Source organism: Trachypithecus francoisi, unplaced genomic scaffold (genome assembly GCF_009764315.1).
Source record: "Trachypithecus francoisi isolate TF-2019V2 unplaced genomic scaffold, Tfra_2.0 Lachesis_group5, whole genome shotgun sequence".
NCBI lineage: Eukaryota > Metazoa > Chordata > Mammalia > Primates > Cercopithecidae > Trachypithecus > Trachypithecus francoisi.
This window is the reverse complement of record NW_022681470.1, coordinates 30,503,875-30,522,819: the sequence shown is the minus strand read 5'-3', so window position 1 is coordinate 30,522,819 and position 18,945 is coordinate 30,503,875. Positions and strand designations below refer to the sequence as shown.

Here is an 18,945-nt window from a genome sequence, read left to right as displayed (position 1 = left end):
ACTATGACTCTATAGTATAGTTTGAAATTAGGTAGTGTGATGTCTCCAGATTTGTTCTTTTTGTTTAGTATTGCTTTGGCTATGCGGGCTCTTTTTTGGTTCCATATGATCTTTATAATTGTTTTTTTTTTTTTTTTTTTAATTCTGTGAAGAATGATGGTGGTATTCTGATGGTGATTGCATTGAATTTGTAGATTGCTTTGGCAATATTTTCACAATATTGATTCTACCCATCCATGAGCATGGGATGTGTTTCCATTTGTTTGTGGCATCTATGATTTCTTTCTGCACTGTTTTGTAGTTTTTCTTGTAGAAGTCTTTCGACTCCTTTATTAGGTATATTCCTGAGTATTTTATTTACTTTTTTGCAGCTATTGTAAAAAAAGGTTAAGTTCTTGATTTCATTCTCTGCTTGGTTGCTATTGGTGTATAGAAGAGTTACTGATTTTTGTACATTAATCTTATATCCGGAAACTTCGCTGAATTATTTTATCAGTTATAGGAGCTTTCCAGAGGAGTCCTTAGGATTTTCATGGTAAACGATCGTATCATCAGCAAACAGTGACAATATGACTTCCTCTTTACTGATCTGGATGCCTTTTATTTCTTTCTCTTGTCTGATTGCTCTGGCCAGGACTTCCAGTACTATGTTGAAGAGGAGTGGTGAGAGTGGGCATCCTTGTCTTTTCCCCATGCTCACAGGAAATGCTTTCAACTTTTCCCCACTCAGTATGTTGTCTGTGGGTTTGTTATAGATGGCTTTTATTGCATTAAAGTATGTCCCTTGTATGCCAATTTTGTTGAGAGTTTTAATCATAAAGGGATGCTGAGTTTTGTCAAATGCTTTTTTTGCATCTATTGACATGATCATGTGACTTTTGTTTTTAATTCTGTTTATGTGGTGTATCACATTTATTGACTTGGATATGTTAAACCATCCCTGCATCCCTGGCATGAAACACACTTGATCATGGTGGATTATCTTTTTGATATGATGTTGGATTCGGTTAGCTAGTATTCTGTTAAGGATTTTAGCATCTATGCTCATCAAGGATATCAGTCTTTAGTTTTCTTTTTTGGTTATGTCCTTTCCTGGTTTTGGTATTAGGGTGATGCTAGCTTCACAGAATGAATTATGAATTATTAGGGAGGGTTCCTTCTTTCTCTATCTTGTGGAATAGTGTCAAAAGGATTGGTACCCATTCTTCTTTGAATGTCTGGTAGAATTCTGCTGTGAATCCGTCTGGTCCTGGACCTTTTTTTGTTGTAATTTTTAAATTACCACTTCAATCTTGCTGCTTATTATTGGTGTGTTCAGGGTATCTAATTCTTCCTGATTTAAGATAGGAGGGTTGCATTTTTCCAGGAATTTATTCATCTCTTCTAGGTTTTCTAGTTTATATGTGTAAACTTGTTTATAGTAGCCTTGAATGATCTCTGGTATTTCAGTCATGTCAGTTGTAATAGCTCCTGTTTTGTTTTCTAGTAAGGTTATTTAGATTTTCTCTTCTTTTCTTGGTTAATCTTGCCAATGGTCTATCAATTTTATTTATCTTTTCAAATAACTAGCTTTTTGCTTCATTTATCTTTTGTATTTTTTTGTTTGTTTGTTTCAGTTTCATGTAGTTCTGCTCTGATCTCGGTTATTTCCTTTGGATTTGGTTTATTCTTGTTTCCCTAGTTCCTTGAGGTGTGACCTTAGATTGTCTTTGCTCTTTCAGACTTCTTGATAATGTAGGCATTTAGGGCTATGAACTTTCCTCTTAGCACCGCCTTTGTTGTGTATCCCAGAGGTTTTGATAGGTTGTGTCATTATTGTCATTAAGTTCGAAGAATTTTTAAATTTCCATCTTGATTTCATTTTTGACCCAATGCTCATTCAGGAGTAGGTTATTTAATTTCCATGTATTTGCATGGTTTTGAAGGTTCCTTTTGGAGTTGACTTCCAGTTTTATTCCACTGTGGTCTGAGTGCTTGATATAATTTCAATTTTCTTAGTTTATTGAGGCTCATTTTATGGCCTATCTTATGGTCTATCTTGGAGAAAGTTCCATGAGCTGTTGAACAGAATGGGTATCCTGTGGTTTTTGGATGAAATGTTCTGTATATATCTGTTAAATCCATTTTTTCCAAGGTATAGTTTAAATTCATTGTTTCTGAAGTTGAATTTCTGTCTTGATGACCTGTCTAGTGCTGTCAGTGGAGTACTGAAGTCTCCCACTGTTCTTGTGTTGCTGTCTATCTCATTTCTCGGGTCTATTAGTAATTGTTTTATAAGTTTAGGAGCTCGTTAGGTGCATATATGTTTAGAACTATGATATTTTCCTGTTTGACAAGGCCTTTTACCATTATATACTGTCCCTCTTTGTCTCTTTTAACCACTGTTGCTTTAAAGTTTGTTTTGTCTGATATAAGAACAGCTACCCCTGCTCGCTTTTGGTGTCTATTTGAATGAAATGCCTTTTTCCACTGTTTTAAGTTTATGTGCGTTCTTATGTGTTAGGTGAGTCTCCTGAAGGCAGCAGATAGTTGGTTGGTGAGTTCTTATCCATTCTGCGGTTCTGTACCTTTTAAGTGGAGCATTTAGGTCATTTGCATTCAATGTTAGGATTGAAATGTGAGGTACCGTTACTTTCATTGTGCTCTTTGTTGCCTGTGTACTTTGGTTTTGTTTTTTGTTTTTGCTTTTTAACTTGTATTTTTGCATTATAGGTTCTGTGTGATTTATGTTTTAAAGAGGTTCTGTTTTGATGTGTTTCTAGGATTTGTTTCAAGATTTAGAGCTCCTTTTAGAAGTTCTTGTAGTGGTGATTTGGTAATGGCAAATTATCTCAGCATTTGTTTGTCTGAAAATGGCTTATCTTTCCTTCATATATAATGCTTAGTTTTACTGGATACAAAATTCTTGGCTGATAATTGTTTTGTTTGAGGAGGATGAAGATAAGTCCCCAATCCCTTCTAGCTTGCAGAGTTTCTGCTGAGAAATCTGCTGTTAATGATAGGTTTTCCTTTATAAGTTACCCAGTGTTTCTGTCTCACAGCTCTTGATTCTTTCCTTCATCTTGAGTTTGGATAACCTGGTGACAATGTGCCTAAAGAAAGATCTTTTTGTGATGAATTTCACGGGTGTCTTTGTGCTTCCTATATTTGGATGTTTAGGTCTCTCACAAGGCTGGGAAAATTTTCCTTGATTACTCCCCCAAGTATGTTTTCCAGGCTTTTAGAATTCTCTTCTTCCTTGGGTATACTGGTTATTCTTATTTTGGTTGTCTAATAAAATCCCAGACTTTTTGGAGGCTTGTTCATATTTTCTTATTCTTTTTTCTTTGTCTTTGTACGATTGGGTTAATTCAAAGACCTTGTCTTTGAGCTCTGAATTTCTTTCTTCTACTTGTTCAATTCTATTACTGAGACTTTCCAGAGCATTTCGCATTTCTAAAAGTGTGTCCAAAGTTTCCTGAATTTTTGTTTTCTCATTAAGCTATCTATTTCCTTGAGTGTTTCTCCCTTCACTTCTTGGATCATTTTTGGATTTCCTTGCATTGGGCTTCACCTTTCTCTGGTCCCTCCCTGATTAGCTTAATAACTGACCTCCTGAATTCTTTTTCAGGTAAATCAGGGAATCTTCTTGATTTGGATCCATTGCTGGTGAATTAGTATGATTTTTTTGGGGATGTTGAAGAGCCTTGTTTTGTCATGTTACCAGGGTTGGTTTTCTGGTGCCTTCTCATTTGGGTAGGCTCTGTCAGAGGGAGGGTCTAGGGATGAAGGCTGTTGTTCAGATTCTTTTGTTCCACAAAGTGTTCCCCTGATATAGTATTCTCCCCCTTTTCCTATGGATGTGGCTTCCTGTGAGCCAAACTGCAGTGATTGTTGTCTCTCTTCTGGGTCTAGCCACCCAGTGAGTCTACTCGGCTCTGGGCTGGTAGTAGGGGATGTCTGCAGAGTCCTGTGATGTGAACCATCTATGGGTCTCTCAGCTGTGGATACCAGTGCCTGTTCTGGTGGAGGGTGCAGTGGACTCTGTGAGGATCCTTAGTTTTGGTGGTTTAATGCTTTATTTTTGTGTTGGTTGGCCTCCTGTCAGGAGATGGTGCTTTCCAGAAAGCATCAGCTGTAGTAACATGGAGAGGAACTGGTGGTAGGTGGGGTCCTAGAACTCCCAAGATTATATGCCCTTTGTCTTCCACTACCAGGGTGGACAGGGAAGGACCATCAGGTGGGGGCGGGATTAGGCATGTCTGAGCTCAGACTCTTCTTGGGCAGGTCTTGCTGTGACTGCTGTTGGGGATGGGGGAAGAGATTCCCAGGTCACTTGAGTTGTGTAGCTAGGAAGATTATGACTGCCTCTGCTGAGTCATGCAGGTTGTCAGGAAAGTGGGGGAAAGCCGGTAGTCACAGGCCTCACTCAGCTCCCACACAAACTGAAGGGCCGGTCTCACTCCCACCGTACCTGCCTCACAACTCTGAGTCTGTTTCCAGGCCACGGGCGACAGGCTTGAAAACTTGCCCGAGGCTATCCACCTCCCAGCTGCAAGAGAAAAGGGATTTAGTTCTCTCCCTGCCAGTGAAGTCTGCACGCAGGATTTGCATCCTCCCTTGCATTCTGGTCAGGAGGCTTCTCCCCCTGTTCAAATTGTTACAAAGGTCAGCTAGAGAATTCCTTCTCCCTGGGGAGTTTTATCCCCTGCTCCTCTGGCCACCCTCCCGATGGATCCCAGTGGTGCCAGGCCTGCTTGGCCATCATTTGGACCCAGCGAACTCCCAGGGCCTTTCTGCTGCTTCCTCTACCCCTGTATTTCGCTTGGCTCTCTAACTTGACTCAGCTCCAGGTAAAGTTGGAAATTTCTCCTGTGAACAGACCTTCAGCTTCTCCAGTGGGGGTGTGTGTTTGGAAGAGGAGGGTCTCCCTTTCCCACTTCTGCAGTTGGGGCACTCACAGTATGTGGGGTTTCTCCCAGGTCCTGAAGGAGCAGTCTGCTTTCTTCAGAGGGTCTGTGGGTCCTCTTGATATTGCTGATTTTTTCTTGCAGTCAATCTGGAGCTAAAATTTACAGTCAAGCCTCTGCATGCTGCCCGGTCCGGAGCTTCAATCTAGTCCTGCCTCCCGTCTGCCATGATCCCTTCTGCAATGCCATCAATTTATTTTTCCCTTCTGTGATGTCATCAATTTATTTTTAAGTGTGTGTGTTTTATTTTATTTTATTTTTTGAGAGAGTCTTGCTTTGTCACCCAGACTAGAGTGCAATGGCACAATCTCATCTCATGGCAACCTTTACTTCCCAGGCTCAAGCGGGCCCCATGCCTCAGTCTCCTGAGTAGCTGGGACTACAGGTGTGCACCACTACAACTGGTAATTTTTTTGTATTTTTTGTAGAGATGAGGTTTCTCCATGTTGCAGTTGTTTTACTTCTATGGGACTGATCCCTCTACTTTTTAAGATTTTTTTCCCCAGCTGCACAATCTATACCTTTAAAACTGCAGCGTTTCATAGATGTGTTATGGAAATTAAGAGTCACTGTTAATCAACACAACTTCTTGAGAGCAAAAAGCTATGGAAACATCAGTTACTATAGATTCCCAATGTGCCTAGTAACTACGATAGATATTATAGTGAAATACATTTCAACACATACAGTACAATGTGATGGATATGTACAAACATGTTCAAAATACTTATGGAAGGCAAAGGAACAAGTAGTAACTAACTCATCTATATGGTATCATAGAAAGTTGTATGTAATAAGTAACATTTGTGTCTTGAAGGAAATGTTAAGTCTTTTTTTTTTTGAGAAGGAGTCTTGCTCTTTTGCCCAGGCTGGAATGCAGTGGCGCGATCTCAGCTCACTGCAAGCTCTGCCTCCCGGGTTCTGGCCATTCTCCTGCCTCAGCCTCCTGAGTAGCTGGGATTACAGGCGTGAGCCACCGCGCCCAGCCAAAGGCAATGTAAGTCTTAAAATGGCAAAAGTATCCCAGGGAAAAAAGAACAGCATGCATATATGCAAGGAGAGAGGTATGAAGGAAGACAGCATGTCCAAGGAACTGCAGGCAATTTGATGTGTCTGCAGTAGCATGCTTAGGGAGGGGTAGTATGTCATGGGAGACAGACTAGAGAAACAGGTGGAGACGAAATCATAAAGAATTTGTGTATCATACTAACTTGTTTAGGTTGCCAACTAGTGCCACAGATGCAATACTAAAGCATTAAGTCACATTTGATTCCTAATTAACATCTCAAATAAAACTATATGAATAGTAGAGAGAAAATTACAGATTGACCTTACTCACCTTTCAACACTGTTGAGATAAGAGGATCCATCATGGCCTCCTACTGCATATAACAGATCATCAAGAACACTGACCCCAACTCCGCATCTCCTTTTGCTCATTGAAGCCACCATTCTCCATTCATTGGTCTGTGGATCATATCGTTCAACACTGGAAATGGCATCTCCACTGCACCAACCACCAACTGGGGAAGTAACAGAAATGGTCAAGAGAATCCTATCCTGAAGCATAGAATGTAACACTCACTACGAACTTCACTGTGACCTAATGCTTAGACTCACCAAATGTCTCTAGCAGTAGGCCAAAATGCAAGTTATGACTTTAACTCATTCCCCTGGGATTGTTATAATCTTTAATTAATTCTGTAAATAAGTTAGTATTATATCTATTTTACAAAGGAGGGCAATGATACCAATTCAAATAGGATTATGACATAATATGTATATATAGATAGAATGGAGAAATTATAGATGGATATGCATAGAATGGAGAAATAAATTATAATTGTTTAATATGTTTTTCACAATTCCATGTAATTATGAGATGACTGCACATTGATATATAAATTAATGCATGTGACTCATTTCAACAAAACATCTACTGCATGACATTTTTATTTTTTATTTTTTGAGACAGGATCTTGTTCTGTTCCCCAGGGTGGAGTACAATGGTACAATCACAGCTCACTGCAGCCTTGACCTCCTAGGCTCAAGCCATCCTCCTGTCTCAGCCTCCCAAGTAGCTGGGACTACCCAAGTAGCTGGTAGGCGTGTACTACCACATTCAGCTAATTGTTTTTCTTATTTTTTTGTAAAGATGGGGCCTCCCTATATTGCCCAGGCTGGTCTCAAACGCCTGGCCTCCCAAAATGCTGGGATTATAGGCATGAGTCACTGTGCCCAGCCAACATTTTTGGATTTATATAAAAATAGATATTACAGGTGTTGAATGAGAAAAAAAATAGAGCACTCTTTTGGAGTGTATCAGTGTTGAATCATGGGTTAAGAGTCAAGCTACATGCTGACTTGTTATTTGTTTCTTATGACAGTAAATATCACAATTGTCCAAAGGATTATTCAAATGACAATTTCTCACACGGGAAAATATTCAATTTACTAACAGTATAAGATCCAAACCTGCAAAGAGTACTTCCCCACATCGGATAGGTTTCCGTGGTCTCGTCCTTGGTCCTTGCATTAGTGGTCGTTCTTGCGGCAACAGGAGGTAGTTTTTAGCCTCATCTACCAAGTCTCTGTAGAAAAAATTCTCCCTTTATTCCAAATATCTAAATTACATTGTTACTTAAGTCCCAATGTAGTTTAGGAATATATAGGTTGGCAAAGGGAAGCAAGCATAAATCAAACCAAATCATGAATGCCAGCCAATATTAAAATTGGCACAAACATGAAAGCAATAATGCCAGTCAAACTGAGTTGTGAATTGTTATTTCCATCATGACTCATATCTCACTGCAAATTTAGCCTAAAGCTCAACATGCTTACAGCCAACGATAACTTATAGAAAAGTAAAAATCACAATTTGATTACCACACTGCAGAGTTACTACTTTTTAATAAATTTTATTAGATTCTGCAAGATATTAGCAAGGTAGCACATCGGCCAGGGCAAGAGTTATTTGCTAAATTAGTTAAAGTAATAAAATTGGGTCAAAAATCAGATTGCTAAAAAGAAACACTGTACTGTCACAAATTCGCATCTGGTAACATATGAATGGTTTACTCTCAACAAGTCTACTGAGACAAATTTCCTGTCTTGTTAAGATACTTTAAGAGAAGAATCTAGTAATTACACTTGTAATTACTTTGCCATGGCTCACGCCTGTAATCCCAACACTTTGGGAGGCTGAGGGGCAGGTGGATCACGAGGTCAAGAGATTGAGACCATCCTGGCCAATATGGTGAAACCCTGTCTCTACTAAAAATACAAAAAGTAGCCAGGCATGGTAGTGCACACCTGCAGTCCCAGCTACTCGGGAGGCTGAGGCAGGAGAATAGCTTGATCTTGGGAGGCAGAGGTTGCAGTGAGCCGAGATTGTGCCACTGCACTCCAGCCTGGCAACGGAGCGAGACTCCGTCTCAAAAAAAAATAAAAAAGACAAAGACTTTGACCTCCTAATAGTTTGTTAGGTCATTTGAGGGTTCCTAGAAATAATATTATAGAGTTATAATATTGAGCAAACCAACACAAAATTAATGGTAGTAACAACACTTACAGCTATATGCTAGTCCCGGTTTTAAGTGCTTAATATATATAAACTCATTTAATCTTCACAACAGCCTCATGGAATAGGCACTATTATCATCCTCACTTTATAGAGGAAGAAACTGCAGCACAAAGAAGTTAGGATATCAGGAAGGGTCTTCTTTTAAATGTGACTTCATAAGTACCTTTACTTTCTGCATCAGAATCAGTACAATCTAATTTACGTGTAATGGAAGAGGGCATCTATGTATTATTTCTTCAGATTTCAGCATGTATAATGTATATGGTTTTCCTTTTTGCTACTGCAAATATTTAGGGAGAATTAATTACCATTTGTCTGTGTTTTAAATATAAAAGACAAATATCTAGTTTAACTCTAGTCCACGGTAAAGGGAAAAACAATGATTAATATAAAAAAGATACAATAAAATAAAATAGAAACATCTAAAATCCCCTCCAGCCTCTCCTGTTAAAAGAACAGGTTTTAGTTTATAGAAGAAATGCAAGTGAATCTACATGTCCTACCACCATTCTAAAATCAGGGATCATTCTAAATGTCTTTAATCACCAAGGGAGGTCCAAAGGTCAGTGTAGTTTAAAAAGTTCTGAGTATGGATTTTCTCTTTCACTTTTATATTTGGGACATGCTGGGAAAAATGGTTAAAAATCGCAGAAGATTTCAGATTTGAACCTAAATCTTAAAATCTGTCAAATTGGGAATGTAATTTATTATATTTTGTATATACTTTAGAGACAGCCTAGTAAAACAGGTTGCTTTTTTTTTGCCCCCTTTGTAAAAGTAGTTGGAGTTTCTTTTGTCAAAAAAATTCTGGAAACTGCTTCACCTAGTTCTAGTGAAAATCTTTCTACAGCTATTTTAGAAGGTGGCAGATCTTTAACTCTGTCCACAATTTAGAAAGCAAGGCTGATTCTATTCCCCAACCAGACATATGTGATGGAAGGAAAAAATGTTCACTGACAGAGTCAACAGCATTATTCAATTATCTTAAGGAAAAAAAAAAATATTAGCAGAGAACTGACTCTTCAAATTCAAGCCTGCATTAGAATCTTGGAAATCTACCTCTTTATTGCCACTTCTACACTAATAAGCACCACACATAAAAAACTAATGGAATGGAACACTGGAAGTTTACTTCTCTCTTCTTCCTTTTCCTCCTCTTGACCCTAGCCCAGAAGAAAATCTTGTTAAATTAATGCCCTGGTTTCAGCTCTACAAAATACAACATTTAGGAAGCAATATAAATAAAGAAATTAGGAAGAAATAGGAATGCTTAGTTGTTGATTTTTCCCATCCAAGGTCACTCATACCTGCATTCTTCATCACTTTTGATGAGGGGATCAGAGCCTACTGTGCCCACGAGGAACTTGGGACTAAGCAAAGGCAAACGAACATGCTGCAGCACCTATGAGAAAATAAACACCATTATTTTAATTAATTAATTTTGAGATAGGTCTTACTTTGTTGCCCAGGCTGGAGTGCAGTGGCGTGATCATGGGTCACTGCAGCCTCACCCTCCTGGACTCAAGTGATCTGCCTACCTCAGCCTCCAGAGTAGCTGCAACTACAGGTACATGCCACCATGCCCAGTGAATGTTTGTTTTTTTTTTTTTTTGTAGAAACGGGGAATCACCATGCTGCCCAGGCTGGTCTCAAACACCTGAGCTCAAGCAATCTGCCTGCCTTATCCTCCCAGTGCTGCGATTATGGGCTTGGACCACTGCACCCAACCAATAAACACTATTAAAGGCATGAGCTCTCATCTATAAGATATTTAAGAGAATACATGACCCACGGTACCCTACTGTGCTTCCAATTGTTTTGGGATCTCACTGAATACCATAAATAAGGAAGGCGGGAAGGCGTAACTACTAAAAATGTTCAGCAATACATTATAAGCTGGACTCAAATTAATTCACAATCCAGAAGAATATCTTGTTGAATTGCTAAAGACTATAATCACAGTAACGAGAATGGGTCTAAAGTGAACTACTGATCGCTCAGTGATGACTGATGCATCATCTCTTTACTCTTGAAAGTGTGGTAGTATTTCCAAGTTATATTGAAGGAAAACTGTGGTAAGATTTCCAAGCTATAGAAAAGAAGCATCCTTGCTTTCTTTTGTTCATTTTATACAATTTAAGTTTTGAATTGTGCTATCATTCAAAAGTAGAATTGATCCAAAATATGGGGAAAGCAAAGGAGCAAAAAGCCCACATTAATAAGCAACCAAAATGCTTCTAAATACTTATTTCCTTGATTATTTGGAAACAGATGGACTTTCTTACAGACAAATGTGGAGTGATAACTGTTTTATGTTTGCATGACAAATACATATTATCTCATCTAGTACTAAGCAGTATCTTTTTTTTTTTTTTTTGAGACAGAGTCTCGCTCTGTCGCCAGGCTGGAGTGCAGTGGTGCAATCTCGGCTCACTGCAATCTCCGCCTCCTGGGTTCAAGCGATTCTCCTGCCTCAGGCTCCCAAGTAGCTGGGACTACAGGTGCCCACCACCACGCCCAGCTAATTTTTGTATTTTTAGTACAGACGGGGTTTCACCATGTTGGCCAGGATGGTCTCGATCTCTTGACCTTGTGATCCACCCGCCTCGGCCTCCCAAAGTGATGGGATTACAGGCATAAGCCACCACGCCTGGCCAGTAGTTTCTTAGAGAAGCATTTTTATCATTACCTGGGGTAACTGAGGACGTCTTTCCTGAATACTGTATTTGACCCAGGCCATCACTGCATTGAACACTTGTTCTTCACTGCGAACGTTTAGTTCATCACTGGATATTATATCAATGAGTTGATTGGCTGGAAGCAACATGAACTCTTCACTCTCCATTACCTGTTCAAAGTTAGGTAAGAAGAAAAAAAAATCCTGTGATCACATTTATTGTCTCAATGTTTTTCTTCAGGGTTATGGGACAAAGCTGTATTCCACAATGCACTGAAGTTTAAAACGATACCAGAGGAAAAGAAAAACTTATAAAGAGAACAAAGGAAGGTACAGAAGACACCATTAAAGTTTAGTAAAAATAATAATTTGTGATTCAAGCAAATTAGGAAAAATGACTTAAAAAATAAATGATCGAAATAAAAATTTATATTCAAAATAAGCCAAATTAACTATACCAAACTATAACTCCAGATATATGAGGCATACAAAAAAGTCAGGAAAAGCTTTCAGAAGATTAGTTGCTGAATAGGCAGTGTCTAGGGCAGAAAAACCAAGGGGTCAGTTTAAAAAAAGAATAAGAATGTTAGCAGTTCTCTAAACAAGAATGAATATAATGAGCAGAGTATTAGACAAGTGAAAAAACTCTGAGGACCAAACTCTCTAATATATATGCTAGTGAGAATCTACAAACACCAATAATTTGTCTTTACCTAAGGCTAGGCAACTGTCAGAATGGAGGCAAAACGGCAACAAGGATATTACCTTGTTGAGAAGGCCAGCCACCTATTCCAAGGCCTTGTAATTCCATTCATCAGAACGTAGAGTAAAAGGGACAGGGTGCAACGCAGAGGAAAGAAACAGTCACTGCTACCCTTCATACCCTTCACGTGGTTTGTTATATTATTACTCAGGAGACTATACTACATGTGATGTCTATTAGTGCAGGCAGTACCTCTAATGAAGTTGATGGATTCTCTTGGGACAGGGTTATATTCACACCATCAAAAAGTCAGAATATTTAGCAGAATATGCAATAGGCCACAAAAATACTTTAAATATTTTATTAAGAATGTTTTGCTTAGCCAAGTGTGGTGGTTCATGCCTGCAATCCAAACAATTTGGGAGGCTGAGGCAGGAGAACTATTTGAGCTCAGGAATTCGAGACCAGCCTGGGCAACATAGTGAGACCTCATTTCTACAAAAATAAAAAATAAAAAAATTAGCTAAGGCTCGGTGTGGTGGCTCATCCCTGTAACCCCAGCACTTTGGGAGGCTGAGGCGGGTGGATCACTTGAGGTCAGGAGTTTGAGACCAGCCTGGCCAACACGGTGAAACCCTGAGGCAGGAGAATCACTTGAACGCAGGAGAGGGAGGTTGCAGTAAGCCAAGATTGTGCCATTTCACTCCAGCCTGGGCAACAGAGTGAGGCTCCGTTTCAAAAAAAACAAAAAAGAAAGAAAAATTGGCCAGACATGGTGGTGCGTGCCTGTAGTCCCTTCTATTCCAGGGGCTGAAGTGAATGGATCACTTGGGCCCAGGAGGTCAAGGCTGCAGTAAGCTGTAGTTGTACCAGCATCACAGCATTCCAGCCTGAGAGACAGGCGAGGCCCTATCACCAAAAAAAAAAAAAAAAAAAAAAATATTGAGTGCATTAGGGAAAAAAATGCAAATCTTAAAATAAAACAGTAAAGGGCCATAAGGCCCGTTATATTTATAGCAGAAATAATAACAAGCACTTCAATTTTTATGGCATAAGTCTTCAAACGATCTGAGTGAGACTTTCTTTTTTTTTTTTTTTTTTTTTTTTTGAGAGGACCATGAAGAGTTCATTTAAGGGCAAGGAGTTCCAGAATGTCATACAAAATCAAAACAAAAGAATCAGGTCATTTTTGTCTGTAACAACTGAGCCTGAGTGAGACTTTCTGAGGTTCAGGAAATTAAATAGTTAACCTTTAAATTTTAGCTGAGGTTGCTTATGTAATTTAGTAATTAAAATAGTTGCATTTTTTTATCTGTGGTAGGGCTGCTTAGTGTGGCGAACAAAAATACAAGACATACTTATACTATAAATTACTTGTTTATCTGGAATTTAAATTTAATTGGGTGCCCTGTATTTTATCTGTTAACCTTGTGTTGAGGGACTACAAACTCCAGGGCCAAATTTAGGGCCTAGCTCTAGTAAGTGTGTTGGTCTTCACAGCATGCAAAACTTTAGTCATGGCTGCATCTTGCTTTCCTCTTCCTTTTCTCTCTAATTTCTTCACTTAAGCATGGTATTGTGTATCTTTGTGAAGTGCCTAAACATTTCTTTTTATATTTCATCAGAGTATAAACCAAATGTTACAAAAATATCAATGATCACCAAGTTTGAAGTTTATGAATAATCTACTAAGGTGTTAACTCATTTTTTTTTTTTTTGAGAGGGAGTCTCCCTCTGTCGCCCAGGCTGGAGTGCAGTGGCCGGATCTCAGCTCACTGCAAGCTCCGCCTCCCGGGTTCACGCCATTCTCCTGCCTCAGCCTCCCGAGTAGCTGGAACTACAGGCACCCCCCCCACCACGCCCGGCTAGCTCTTTTGTATTTTTTAGTAGAGACGGGGTTTCACCATGTTAGCCAGGATGGTCTCGATCTCCTGACCTCGTGATCCGCCTGTCTCGGCCTCCCAAAGTGCCGGGATTACAGTCGTGAGCCACCGCGCCCGGCTGGTGTTAACTCATTTAATGGAAACGCAAGATGACAGGAAGATTTGAAAATTTGTGTGAAAAAATATTTGGCACTAAGAGTAGAGAGTAAACATAATACTTTTGATAGACATGCCTGGCTAAAATGTCACCTCTCTTTTTCCCACAACCAGTAAAAGGATATTAATGATCTAGTACTAAAGTCTATCCTTGAATCAAATAACCAAGTTAAGAAAATAATGCTTCACAATATCTACTCTTAAATAAGAATTTAGAGGAGATCTGAACTGTAAGCTCCACACTGTTATGGTAATCAGCTTACTTTTAGTTTCTTCAGATGAATGTAGATGCTATTTGAAGAATGAATAAAGCTGAAAACAAGCATGAATGAATAAGCAAAGTCATCTGGAATTGTTCTAACAAACATATGGTGAACTTAGTTGTTGAGTTTAAAGACAATTTAAAAATGTATTATGAGCAGAGTAACACTATATGAATTAAGCTAGGTCTAATGAAGTAGGAGAAAATTAAATACAGATTTGATTAAGTTCAAAAATAATTTAAATGAGTCACAAATGTGAAGCTCCAAATGACTTTTTTTGCACTTACATGGAGCCATGCTAGTCCAATAAACAAGGGTAAGATTTCCTCACTGGGATTTCAATATGGTATGTATCAGGTTCACTTTAGAGGTAGGATTAGAACTAAAAGGGATTTCAGAACTTTCTCTACTCTCAAGAATATTCTTCAGATATTTGTGAATACCTTAGGTCTAAAACACAACTTAGAGCAAGACATTAAAAAAAAAAAACTTTAAGTGTACAGCTCGATGAGTTCTGATAAATTATATACTCATGTAAACAAGACCACAATCAAGATACAGAACATTACCATAACCTAAAAACGTTCTGAAGCAGAGAATTCTTAATGTGGGGTCCAAAGCCTTTAGCATATTGTTTTGGAGCTCCTCAGTGATGGCAAATCTTTATTTTTGGAAAGTGGATTTGTATTTGAAAACAGTGGGAAGAAATGAAGAGACAAGTCTATTATGAAGGCATCTAAAGAAGTTAGATTATTTTCAATGAAAAATTAAATGTGACTATAAAATAATGATTCTATCAACACTAATTAATAATATAAACCCCATTTAAGTCATAGAATTTCCCCTTTTATACTTTCCTGGAACTAATTTGCTAATAGTTTGTTAAGAATTTTTGTATCTAAGATGATGAGAGATACTGATCTGTAGTTTTAGTGTCTGTGGTTTCAATCAGGGCAATTCTGGCCTTATAAAATGAGTTGGTAACTTCATTCTCCTTTTCTGAAAGACTTTGCATAGGATTAGTGTTATTTCTTCTTTACATGTTTGATAAATTCACCATCTGGGACCGGCATTTTCTTTGTGAGAAGGTTTTTAAATTATTAATTCAATTTATTTCATAGATATAGGGTTATTCTGTTTTTCTGTTTCTTCTTAAGTTAGTTTTTGTAATTTGTGTTTTCTTCAGAGAATTTGCCTATTTCATCTCAGTGAATTTATAGGTAAAATGTTGTTCATAATATTTCCTTATCATCCTTCTTATGTATAAACGATTTGTAGTGATATCTTCTCTTTCATTCCTATTACTGGTAACTTGTGTCTTCTTTCCTTCTTTTCTTGATCAGTATGGAGATGGAGGTTCATCATTTTTTTTTAAAGAGCTCTTGGTTTTTATTCTAATTTTTATTATTTTCTTCCTTCTACTGTGGGTTTAATTTGCTCTTCTTTTTCTAGTTTGTAAAAGTAACCAGTGCAACAAAAATACAAACTTTCCTATATACCAAAAGAAATTAAAATAAAAAGCAAAGAAGATTCCACATAGAAAAAGAAATACAGTAAATATAACTGAATCAGCTATTATTGATAAAAATATGACAGAGTTGAAAACAAATATATCAGTCAGAGCAATCAATGCAAATGGGTTTAAACTGCCTATTTAAAGAAATAGATTTCAAATCCGCTCATAAAGCAAAACTCAGTTCCACACTAATTCAAGAAAAATACTTAAAACATCTTAATTTGAACAGGCTAAAAGTAATGGGAAGGACAAATACCAGTCAAATGGAAACAATAAGAAAATGAGTTGAAATCCAGATTATCAGACAAACTAGAACTCAGACAACAAATGAATTAAATCTGACAAGGGAAACACTTTACAAAGCTCAAAGTCACAATTTATAATCAAGACATAAAGTTATGATTATGCATAAGGCAACACAGTAACTACCTATAGATGATATAAATAGACACACTAATAATAAGAGACTTTAACACACAGGTCCAAGGACAAAAAAGGAATACAGAAGAGCTAAGCAACATAATCAATATGGTAGATCTTATGCATACACATCCAATACTATATTATGAGAATAGAAACTAGAAAATACACATTTTTCTCAAGCACACATGAAATAGAAAAATTGATCATATATTAGGTTACCAAGAAAGCAAATTTCATAGAGTAGAATTATTACACTTATCAAAGTGCACTAAAACTAGCAATTAAAAATGAAATTAAAAAAAACACAAAAAACCTTTCCATCTAGAAATTGGAAAAATTTATTAATAGTTTTTGAGTTAAAGAGAAATATAAACAGAATTTCTATAAAACAATGATAATGAAGCACTAAAGACCAGAATCAATTAAATATATTCAAAACAGTGATCCGAGAAGAATAGCTTTAAATACTTACAGTAGTTACTATGAAAGAATGAAAATAAATTAATTCTCAACTCAAAGAGCTAGAAAAAGAATAAGTGAAAATAAGGTACAAGAAAGAAGATAATAAAGGTAAAACCAGAATGAAATAATCAAGCAAAAAGGTAGTAGATCTAATTAATAAGTAAAAAATCCTCTGAAAAAAAGTTAAAACGGATTACTAGTTAACTTGTACAAGGAAAGAAACATTGAAAACACACATACAAAATCAAAGTATTAAGGGTAAATAACCACTGATACAGAAATTTAAAAATTAAAGAGATTACTTTGTATACCTCTATACAGATAAATTTGAAAACCTAGATGAAATTGGTAATTTTCTAGGGAAATACAGTTTACCCAAACTGATCTCTGTAAAGAAAGAAAATTTCGTAGAAGAAATAGAAAAACTTATCAATAAATTACTTTACAGAAAAGCACGAAACCTAGATGATTTCAGAGGGAAATTCTATCAAACTTTTACAGACCATAGTCTCCATAGTATATTTATTGTTTCAGAGCACAGAACATGAAGAAAACTTCCAACTCATTTTCATGAAGTATAACATTTATACTTAACTTGACAAAGACAGTACAAGAAAATTAAAGATTAATATCATTTATGAATACTGATGTAAAAATACTAAATATTAGTCAGTAGATTCTAACACCACCATAATAAAGAGGTGTATGCTAATAATTCAAAGATGTTTCACTTGTAGGATTCCATTAATGTAGGTTACATTAATGGGTTTAAGGAGAAAGTTCATATGATTATCTCCATAAGAACTGAAAAAGGGGCCGGGCGCGGTGGCTCAAGCCTGTAATCCCAGCACTTTGGGAGGCCGAGACGGGCGGATCACGAGGTCAGGAGATCGAGTCCATCCTGGCTAACATGGTGAAACCCTGTCTCTACTAAAAAATATGAAAAACTAGCCGGGCGATGTGGCGGGCACCTGTAGTCCCAGCTACCTGGGAGGCTGAGGCAGGAGAATGGCGTGAACCCAGGAGGCGGAGCTTGCAGTGAGCTGAGATCCGGCCACTGCACTCCAGCCTGGGCGACAGAGCAAGACTCCGTCTCAAAAAAAAAAAAAAGAACTGAAAAAGTCTTTGACAAAATTCAACACTGCTCCTAATAAAAAGTATTCAGGAGAATAGGAATTGTTGGACATGAATACTCTTTTTTTTTTTTTTGGAGACAAAGTCTCGCTCTGTTGCCCAAGCTGGGCATGGCTAAAGACCATGGTGATTTTATAGCATCCTGGGCATTTTACATCCATGAAGTAGGAACTGGGGCTCTGCACCAGGCGTTTCTTCTTGTGTTTCCTCTTCTCCTCTTCCGGAGAGGGATGAAAGAGAACCTTTGCAAGAGGCATGTTCTCGTGGGAAGGTCATCACCACCAGAAAGGACGATTTACAAATATTTTTCCCCAGCTTGCCTTTGACTTTCGTCTTATAATTGTTTTGCTTTGTTTTACCATGAAGAACATTTTGAATTTTATGTAGTCAAATCTATCAATTTTCTCTTCTGTCTTTTCTGGGTTAGTCAATTAGAAAGACCTTTTTCACTTCAAGATTGTAAAGAAATTGCTCCATGTCATCTTGTAATATTTTCATGGTTTTATTTTGTATGTTTAAATGTTTGATCCATTGGAGGTTATCCTGGTGGACAGAGGGTGGTATTAAAGCATAAAATAGAAAATATGTAAAAAATGGCAGATAGGAGGCAGGACTAACTTGCACCTTCCAATTGGACAGACAGAACAGTGTGTGGAGATTCACATTGTGAACTTTTACTCCAAGAACCACCAGAGGAACACACCAGGAAAACTGAAAAGAATTCACAGATCCTTTGGTAGAAGTGGCTTGCAGCTGCAAAATCTGAGCCAAAAAACTGAGTGCCCAAAGTATGAGAGGGGCAAAGCCCACCTCCGAACACACATCCTCACTGGAGAACCTGAAAATTCAGATTATGGGAGAAGGATTTACTCTTACCTAGAACTGAAATTAATTTAGTGACATATGAAAGTAAAAGCAGCAGTAGGAAGAGTCCTGTAGGCAGTCCTGGTCCCCAGGGAAGCCATTTCTGACTTTATCTCACAAGGGTCCTTGGGGAGAACAGCCAGTGGAACTGGGGAAGGGGCACAGAAAGAAGGAGACTTCCAGGTAGATTGTGTAACAATTTTGACTGAGTGTAAATTTTCCTGGGCAGAATCTGGGGGGAGCAAATGAGAAGTGCAGATACAACATGGAAGCTGAAGCCATGGCAGGCAGGGAGGGGCAAGGCCTGAAAGCCCTGCCTGCCTTCTCAGCGG

The 18,945-nt window shown here is 37.9% G+C and overlaps 1 protein-coding gene across 4 annotated transcripts in view; it reads right to left on the bottom strand.

The window, feature by feature from the left end:
* The window catches only part of KLHL20 (kelch like family member 20), a 63,375-nt gene that overhangs the window by 24,402 nt on the left and 20,028 nt on the right, over positions 1-18,945 (bottom strand). For all 4 annotated transcript variants that reach the window (XM_033195702.1, XM_033195705.1, XM_033195703.1 and 1 more), the window contains 4 exons: positions 11,222-11,380; positions 9,840-9,934; positions 7,425-7,540; positions 6,289-6,472 (listed from right to left, as the gene is read on the bottom strand). In XM_033195702.1, coding sequence (XP_033051593.1) covers positions 6,289-6,472; positions 7,425-7,540; positions 9,840-9,934; positions 11,222-11,380 — 554 coding nt within the window. The remainder of the gene's footprint in view (positions 1-6,288; positions 6,473-7,424; positions 7,541-9,839; positions 9,935-11,221; positions 11,381-18,945) is intronic.